We start from the raw sequence: 9,770 nt of genomic DNA on the forward strand, positions 1-9,770 counted from the left end.
TCGTTGAAAAATTAAAAAATTATAATTATAAAAATTATAATAACCTTGGAATAAATGAATAAATTATAATTATAAAAATATTTTAAAATAATATTATTTTAAATTTAATAAAAATAACTTATTTGCATTCATTGTAAAAAAATGAATTCAATTTTTAAATATTCATTTCAGACATTTTCAGTGATGGTTCTCCTTAAAAGGAAAAACAAATTAAATAATTTATATATATCAATATTTTGTTTTCCGTTTTGACAAAATAATTTTGGGAAGAGATTATATTTACAACTCAAATAATTTACAAACTCTTACAATCATATTTTAATCATTGATTTCCGTCAATCAATAGTTGTTATTTATTGTGAATTAATAATTAATTAATAAATTTAATTTACAAAAATCTTAATTATTAATTAACGAAAATCAACGATTAAAATATGACTATAAAAAATTATAAATAAAAAAATTATAAATATAATCTCTCCGAAAATGTTGACGTGTCAATTTCATCGTGCAGGTATGCAAATGCATTTTTTTTCTCATCTTTGAAAGCCCAATAAATATAATTTTGTTTATGTTTAGGATTAGCATTGCAAATTTGCAATTATTATTAATTTCACTTGGCCCCGAAAAAGGAGTGGTTCTCGAACAAAACGAGCCTAGCGAACCCTCCAACGCTTTGGTTTCTTCACCACCACCACTCTTCACCCTTCTCTCTCTCTCTCTCTCTCTCTCTCTCAAATTCGGAAACAACAAACAACTCAAAAAGGCAAAAAGGGTTTTCCGAGTGAGATCTAGGGTTTCGACCGATTCAGAGAAGGATTTTGATCGATCAACAACAAGAAGGAAGGCTAGTGGTTGAACATGGATTCGAATTCACATGGAAACCTGGATGAGCAGATTTCTCAGCTCATGCAGTGCAAACCCTTGTCCGAGCAAGAGGTAATCTTATTTCCCAAACCGCTTCATTTTTCTGTGCATTTTCCTTTGGTTTTTCCGGAAATGCGACGCACGGATCGGGAAAATCTCTCGCTAATTTTTAATTGGTTCTTCTACTCTAGCTAGAATTTCTTTTGCGCATCGATCTGGTTCTTTTTGTAGCGAAAATTGAACCGCTTTCTCTTACGTGAAATCTGGCTTCTTTTGAATTTGGAATGGCGACTAGAATGCGCGTTTGTTTGGATGTTCCGTCAGATTTCGGAATTCGTTCCAGTGAATGTAGGTTTTGAATTTATTTTGAGCATGTCATATCATTTTGGTTGGTGGAAACTTGTCACTTTCAGACCTAAGTCAATTTGCCATGATTAATGTTGTCATTTCTGCATTTAAGGAGTAGATATTTTAGATTGTTAACATTGACTGTGAAGTTTGTTTGAAAAAGAGGAAATAACTTCTTTCCTTATACTTGTGTGTCATGTGTTACTGAGGTGTTTTTTTTTTTTTTGATTGAGTTCTATGACTTATACTAGAAGCAGGCTGATTGGGTTGTTGCTTAAATTTGACAAACTTTATTGAGGAGGGGAATAAGTGCTAGGAAATGAATGCTCCCGTTAATTCCGCAAGTTAAGACATATGAGTTGCATCTCAAGCTTCTAAGAAGTAGAAAAGGCACGTTTTGTCATTATTTTCATCACAAAATGTTAGGAGAGTTGGCTTTGTTCAACCTGTATTGTTGGCTTGGTTCAAAGTTATGATTTACGACTCTCACTTAGTTTTCTCTTTTGACTTTAGTTGTTTGACATTTGGTTTTGAACACGTTTAGAGCTTTTTGAAACTATAATCTGAGTTAGGGCAACTGTATGTTGCATGATATTTGTGGTTTGGCTTCTTTGTGATACTTCCAAAATAACTCGCATTTAACGACAATTTTTTTTTGTTTCCTTTAAACATGGAAGGTGCCAGCAAAGCCAGAAAGAAATATAAAAAACAGCTGGTTTCTTGAGTGCACTTGTTAATAAATATATAATCACCCCTACATTCATGTACCGTGAATCTTGTAAAGCATCTTTAATAGCCAAATTAAATATTTTCTTTTTGTTTCTTGGATTATATGCATTGTGTCATTGTTACAATCCTACTTCAAGGTATGGGTCTTGGAGTCCCACATTGGTTGTATGGGTGACTAATGTGGGGTTTATATGGACTTTGGGCTCTCCTACCTCTTGGACTAGCTTTTGGGGTGAGGCTCTCCCAAGGTTCATATCAGTCATCGTATTTGATGGGTGGGTGCGTAAAGAATTAAAGAAAATTACTACCTAGCATGGTAGTCGAAATCGAGATCCTCCCTAGGATCGGAAGGGAAAGGGCAACATGTAAACCGTGTGATTGTAACATGGATTGTAAGATCTTACTTATGATGCAAAATTATATTCACTCACAACCACAGACGTATAAAACCAGCAACATAGAGAAGCAGAACAGCGGCAGAAGAACAGAAGAGAAGAGTCTGAATCAGCAGTACTGCAGCAGAACCCAAGAATTGGAGTAGTGGCCAAATCAGCAGAAACAGCAGCAACAGAGGAGAAGAGGCTAAAAATTACCTGAAACAGCAACAACATAAGAGACTAGTAATTCGGCACAACGAGGTTCAAAATGAAGAGAAGGGGTTTCAGGTTCAGCCAAAGTAAACAAGGATGCAGCAGCAGCACAACAGTGGGTTAGGGTTCCAAAAATGAAGGGGGTTTCAACTTTCAACATGGGTCTTGAAAATCGGGTCTTCCAGAGTCCAGTGGATATTCAAATTTGGGTTTTTTGCGGGATGGTGGGATAGTCCATGATCCTATGATCTTCAAGAGTTCACGGGACTGCTGGTGGGACAAAAGATCATAAGATCGTGCGATCTCACGAGGAACATAACGACGTTGACCACCTTGCTACCCAGGTGTTCTTGGTTTGGTTCTTATCAATTTGTTTCTGATTGGATAAATGAACCAAACCTAACCGACCAATCTCAATCAATTTCATTTTGTTTGGTCTAATTGGTTTATGGCCAAACCTTTTTTTTGAAGTACAAAATCCAGATCCTAATTCATTTTTTCTTTCATTTGGCCCAATTAACAGCAATTTGGCTAAAAGAAAATCCTGATAATATCATCGATCTTTCCCCTTGCTTTTATTTCTTTCACTGGAACAGATTCCATTCTTCCTTCTCTCTATCAGATGAAGGGAATGCAACCTTGATTAATTGAATGAGTTTGGTTCAAAAACTAAAATCCAAACAGATATATCTGTTTCATGAAAAGAAAACCAATCATAACCCAATATAGTCAGTTATGTTCAGTTTTCATTTTTTTTCAGTTTAGATTGGTATGTTTTGGTTATGAACAACGCACTGTCAAATAGTTGCCGTAGCTTAGTTGGGATAGACAAAATACATTAAAATTTGCAATTAAGTTTTCAATTTTATTCCTTTATTTGCTAATTTCTTTGAAGACTGTAGTCTACATTCTGGAAAAGCAGTTTGATAGTCTAGGGTTGTTGTACTTGTGATCTTGTGTTTTGTTTGATTCCCTTTCCACCCCTTCTACGGAGCCTTTTGCCATCAAGATAGTGTGGTTGTTTTTGTTCAGTGATCCAACTTTTATTTAACATTTGCACTTCTATATGCAATGCAGGTAAGGGTTTTGTGTGATAAGGCGAAGGAGATTTTAATGGAAGAGAGCAATGTCCAGGTATGCTTGTCTAATGTTTTAGATTTATTTATGTTTTATATATTATTGCTTTTTAGTTGGGGGGGGGGGGTTATGCTTTGATTTAATCTCTGACCAACATCGTCTGCATTAAGCACCTTCCCCCCCTTGGATTTGTGACCATCCTCAGTTGAGGAGCTCTCATTACCTTTCTGGGCTGTTCTTGGCTTTCCATTTATGATGGTTGACTTTGTTTTATAAGTTTATTTGTTGGGCTTTAACTTATGATTATTTTGAATGCCTGAAAAACCTAAACAGATTATTTCATTTGTCAATAATTGCAGCCTGTGAAAAGTCCTGTTACAATTTGTGGTGATATTCATGGGCAATTTCATGATCTTGCAGAGCTTTTTCGCATTGGAGGAAAGGTACTTTTTGTTTTAGTAGGCTTTATATTCAACATGTATTTACTAAATTGGCAAAAACTACATAATTTTTAGATGTATGAACTAAATAATACTGGAAAAATCAGGAAATCATATGCACCTTCATTGAGGTATTTTGAAATAAGATATGACTGATTTCATGATTTCATAGTAGAGGGGAATTCTTTATTTAAAATTTCATGACAATGGAGTCCTTCTAATTGCTAGATGTTGAATTCAATTTTGGAAATTTAATATCATCAATAAATAAAAAAAATTCTTTCCAAATTACCCTTGTTGTGTAAAACTTATTAGACAGACATTTATATTTGGATTTATAGGATTAAGGGTCTTTACTTGGGTTTCTATTAGTGCTAAGGTCCTGTATCCTGTAACATGAAAGTTTGAAAGTATTTATGTTAGGAAGTTTTCTTTTCTTTTCCTGGCTATTTGGGCCAGAAAACATGGCTGTGTTTTTAGTATCTTTTGTCCGTATGACAACATATGTAGTTAGATCTGAATTTCTAATGCAGTTACACAGTAAGTCTTATTTTAATTGAGAAACAGCCTGGAGTGTTGACCGTTGATCGCCAATCAGAAGCTGTAGATACTCATTCTCGGTCTTTTTTAACCTCATTTCAAATTTTAGAACTTATGTCTTGTGTGTTTATTTTTAGATTTTACTTGGTTGAGCCATTATTTATTAGCATTCTATTTATATATGTTGTGTTGCTTCTATTTGAAATATGACACCTGATGGTTGATTACTCATTTCTGGTTACAACTTTTTGTTGGTAGTGTCCAGATACAAATTACTTATTTATGGGAGATTATGTTGACCGTGGCTATTATTCTGTCGAAACCGTAACGGTAAATGAGCTATCATGCTTTACTTTTTCCTTTTTGTGAGTTTAAACTGATATATTTTATTGTTTTTATTTTCTCATAAGCTGTTGTGGGATTATTTAGTTATCGTGTTCTAGTGAAATCTCACTTGTATATTTTGTATCAGTAGTTTTATGTCTGCTTAACGGAGTTAAAATTTTCTTAGTTCATCAGCATTTCTTGGTTGCCTTGAAAATTTCTGTTTTCAGGACCTTCATTCTAATATTCCTTTCTTTGTGGCATACGCATGTGCTGAAAATGATGAATTACCAATTGTTCATGCAGTGTGGCCTGTCTGGGGTTTATGGCAATTATTAGGTGTTGATGTAATTTATCTATTTGTTGTTATTGAGCATGCTATCCAATAAGAAAAGCGAGTTTATGATTATGTTGCATGTGTAAATAATGCATTATCTCTATAAAACAGGTGGTATGCTTTAATAATACACCTGCATGGGAATTAACATTAGCATGTAGAGTTGTCGTTTATGATATTCAAGCTGATTTTGTGGTACAAGTTGATATTCACATTTTGTTTTTGTTCCAGATGGTATTTCTTTTTAAGTAACACTTTTTGTGCTAATTATGTCATAATGCAGCTTTTGGTTGCCCTTAAAGTGCGTTATCGTCAGCGTATCACTATTCTGAGGGGAAATCATGAAAGTCGCCAGGTTTGTTCTGTTTCTTATCATGTGACCTTTCTGCCAGTAGTAAATTAAAGATGAGACTAAAACCCTTTTTGGTCTTTGAAGACACAGTTGGTATCAATTGAGTTGTCAACAATTTTTTTATCAATTTACTACCTGAATTTCTATTGCCTCCAATTGAATGCTTCCACACATATCCAGATTAAGGAAGCTATGTACTATCAAGGACCCAACCCAATTGATACCTTCCCTCTTCGAGGACCAAAGTATGCTCGTTTTAAAGATGATTCCATTGAATTTGGGCTATACTATTGAGTACAACTATATGATTTCCTAGTTTGTTTAGAGATGATTCCATTGATTTTGGGCTGTAGTATTGAGTGCAACTATAAGATTTCCTAGTTTGTTTAGTTGTTTTTATATGTTTTAGCTTTGAATGGTAATGCCTGATCTTAGCATTCTGCTGCAGATTACTCAAGTTTATGGGTTTTATGATGAGTGCCTACGGAAGTAAGTACCTGCTAAATTCATTATTTTTTGGATGTTTTTGTTTATGATACCTTGAATATATATGATCATCATTGTCTTCAGTTGGACACAATTTTGCAAATTTTGAATTGCTCCTCCTTTATTCCTTATTAGTACTATCATCAATGTGTATACTTTTCCTATTGTTATGTGTTTCGGATTTAATTTAAATAATTCTAGTGATGTGAACTAAATAATAAAAGCTGTTCTCTCCTTCTCTGGTTGGTACTCTTTTGTAGCGCCGCCATGGTTGATAGAGTTCTTTTTTCCTTTTGTATGAGTTTTTTCTTTTTCTTTTTTAAAATAGGATGGAGACTTTTAATTCAACCCACTTTCTCGCAGTATCAGTGAAAAAAAGAAATGCTACATCATTGTAGTTGCTATGGCTTTTCATTGGCAGTTAGGTTTAACAAAGATTGAAAAGCTTTGAGATTTGATTCATGGATCACTTACAGGCAACATAGCATTTCTGAATTAAGTATTAGCTAGCAATTAAATTACTAAGACATGCTTCTTGATTTTATGACTGATGCCTAAAATTTATGTTCTGATATTGATTATACTTTAGTGCTGTAGATGCTAGTTTGTTTTTCTTGGTTTTTGTTTGCATATTCAGCATTAAGATGTGATTTAATAAAGATCATAAATATGCTCGTTGTAGTACCCTATGTTAAAGTTGTATACAACTATAAAATGTATGAAATCAATTTTTTTAATGAAAGTTGATTTGAAATTCTTATTATTTTGCTCATTGGGCTGTTTGTTTTATTTTAAATTGTTTTCCATGGTATGTTTCATCTTCTCTGTTTGATATTTTTATTTTTATTTCATTTTTAATCCTCTTTTTTTTTTTTTTTTTTTTTTTTTTCCGTTTCAAAATTTATTTGAAGTTGTGCAATCCTGTATAGTTTCATTTGCGTTTATCAACCTCTTCCCCAACTAGTTTGGGACAAAGGTGTTGTTGATGTTGACGTTAAATGTTCTACAATCATGTATAGATGAATATTCTTCTTATTTAATTTGCAGGTATGGCAGTGCTAATGTTTGGAAGATCTTTACTGATTTGTTTGACTACTTTCCATTGACAGCATTAGTTAGTATACTATTATATTATTTTGGAAAGAACTGTAGGATATTTTTTTGGCCTCTGATTTGAGTTATTTGTATGTTGGTTAGATTTTAATTGTTATGCTTCTTTTGAGTTGTGTCTAGTTTACCTGTATCTCTTATTTCCCTATAAAAAAGAACTTCATGATATACCGCCCAATTAGTTGCAGTTCACATATTTCACTGAGGTTTCCAGGTTTTCAATAATTTAATGTTGCTGAAGTGATATGTTCTTCTCTTTTGAAGGTTGAATCTGAAATATTTTGTCTTCATGGTGGGTTGTCCCCATCTATTGAAACCCTTGATAACATACGTAATTTTGATCGTGTACAAGAAGTTCCTCATGAGGGACCCATGTGTGATCTTCTATGGTCTGATCCGGATGATCGTTGTGGTTGGGGTATCTCTCCTAGAGGTGCTGGATATACCTTTGGCCAGGTATTCTAGCTCGTTGGTCATCAACCTTTTATCTTTTTCACTGGTCATCATTAGTTTTGGTTGATTGCTTATGTATATTGCTTTTATAGGACATATCTGAGCAATTTAACCATACCAACAACTTGAAGCTGATTGCTAGGGCTCACCAGCTTGTTATGGAAGGATATAACTGGGGTCATGTAAGTACTTAATCTCATTTAGTTTTTTCATTTTCATTCGTGGTGTTGAATGGCTGATATCTGATTTGTGGTGCCTTCTTGCAGGATCAAAAGGTGGTTACCATATTTAGTGCACCTAATTATTGTTATCGCTGTGGCAACATGGCATCTATCCTTGAAGTTGATGACTGCAAAGGACACACATTCATTCAGGTTGAGCTTCATTTGTTATTACCTACTTAACTGCTTTTCACAGAAGCTACTGCAGTTATTTTTTTGCTGGATAATTACTAAGCATTACAGTGGATCTCTGACTCTTAATACTTTTAATCTTGATTTTAGTCTTTGGTACATAAAATTAGCTGTCTAAATAACTTTTTAATTCCAGTTTGAGCCAGCTCCAAGGAGGGGAGAGCCAGATGTAACCAGGAGAACACCTGATTACTTCCTATGATACAACTTTGGTTGAGTTGCTTTTACCAGCAACTAGTGCCCTGCAGTAATATGCAAGCTCATCTACTTGTCAAAATCAGAGCCAGGCATCAAATTGATCCTTATGTTTTCCAAGTTAGGCTTCGCTGGATGTGTTATTTACTTGAATTATACTTGAATCTTTCCAAGAGGAAGCTGAGGAGCAGGCGATACTATTGTGGGCATGTGTACCATTCCGACATGCGATGTATTAATTTTCATGTTTCTCCAATTTTTCCTTTTCTATTTATTTGCAGTTCTCTTGACCTTTCTTTTCTAAATTTAGGGTTATTGTTTAGGGGATGGGTTTCTGCATATGGATGATGCTTTAACTTATCTTCCAATGGGTGTTTTATAATTTTTTACCTGTCTTGTGAGAATATGTTCTAATAGGTAGTCTTGTTTTCTGTCTCTTACTTATAATGAATTTTATTTTTTACAAATATTTATTAATACTAATTAAGTTTGGCTGTTTCTTGAAATGCATAGTTACATGTTTTTTATTTCCCCATAATATGTAGTAAATTTGGCAATTGTGACGAGTTTAAGGCAATTTGCATGTTTGATTGGGATATTTATATTATGTGGGTCTTAGTGTAAATAAAACGAGTGAAACATAATTTCGAACAATCTTTATGCCTTAATAAAAAATTCGACAGGGACGTCTCTTTTTCTTGAGATTTGAGAATTCAAATTCTGATATTATCTTGTGAATATTTGTAAATGTTCATTCTTTCTACTAAATTAATAAATAACTTATAATAGGCCCAATTTTTAATTCGTTGTTTAGGGTCTTTTTTAGAGATCTCGAATGATGTGGGCAAGTCTTTTTTCTAGCAATTAAGTGTATGAGAATGATGCTGAGATTGGCAGAAGCACAAGAACAGTTGATCAAAGATTAGTTCAAGGAAAAATATTTTCTCGTGAGAATTGAATTCTTATGTTGTGATCCTTTGATTTGCGTATAATTTTTTTTTCTTCATATTTTTTAATAAATATGAGATCCACTACTAGTTGAGTTATAACATGAGAAGAATTTAATTCTCATGCAACATGAGAAAATTAAACTCCGTTCAATTGATAAAGTAATATTTTCCGAATCACGGGAGAGATTGATTATAATTAAGGAGTACATGTTATTACTTACTAATTGGTTCTAAGAGCTGATTCGTCTTCTCACTTAGTATATACACCATAGATTTCATGAATCACGGGAGAGATCTATTATAAGCTATAGGTAACATCAGCAGTTTCTTAACTTGTTAGGCACGTTTTGTCAAGTTGTTGTAATCATTGTCTTCTATTGCATCCGAGATCTTACGGTTCAATATTAATGAGGACTACACCTGTAAATCACAAAATAGCAAACTGTTAAAGTCTACAAATGATCTTTGCTAGTCATGAGAGGATGCATTTGATTCAACAGATTTCTTACACTTATTCTTGAAGTGACGGTTGAATTATAATTCTTGTAGTTGGACTGTG

The 9,770-nt window shown here is 33.5% G+C and overlaps 1 protein-coding gene across 2 annotated transcripts; it reads left to right on the plus strand.

Moving 5' to 3' along the window:
* The first annotated feature begins 630 nt into the window (after nucleotides 1-630).
* LOC133300020 (serine/threonine-protein phosphatase PP2A catalytic subunit) lies at nucleotides 631-8,749 on the plus strand. Of its 2 annotated transcripts, XM_061499507.1 has the most exons (11): nucleotides 631-939; nucleotides 3,612-3,668; nucleotides 3,971-4,054; nucleotides 4,850-4,921; nucleotides 5,536-5,607; nucleotides 6,053-6,093; nucleotides 7,138-7,204; nucleotides 7,465-7,656; nucleotides 7,746-7,835; nucleotides 7,920-8,027; nucleotides 8,203-8,749. In XM_061499507.1, the coding sequence occupies exons 1-11, from the start codon at nucleotides 862-864 to the stop codon at nucleotides 8,266-8,268; spliced, it is 927 nt and encodes a 308-aa protein (XP_061355491.1). In that variant the 5' UTR covers nucleotides 631-861; the 3' UTR covers nucleotides 8,269-8,749. The 2 variants fall into 2 exon arrangements, with proteins under 2 accessions (XP_061355491.1, XP_061355492.1); XM_061499508.1 differs by lacking the exons at nucleotides 3,612-3,668; nucleotides 3,971-4,054.
* The last annotated feature ends 1,021 nt before the right edge of the window (nucleotides 8,750-9,770 follow it).

The sequence above is a fragment of the Gastrolobium bilobum genome, unplaced genomic scaffold, assembly GCF_033153095.1.
Source record: "Gastrolobium bilobum isolate Gb01-03AN ecotype WA unplaced genomic scaffold, APGP_CSIRO_Gbil_v1 utg36856, whole genome shotgun sequence".
Classification (NCBI taxonomy): Eukaryota; Viridiplantae; Streptophyta; class Magnoliopsida; order Fabales; family Fabaceae; genus Gastrolobium; species Gastrolobium bilobum.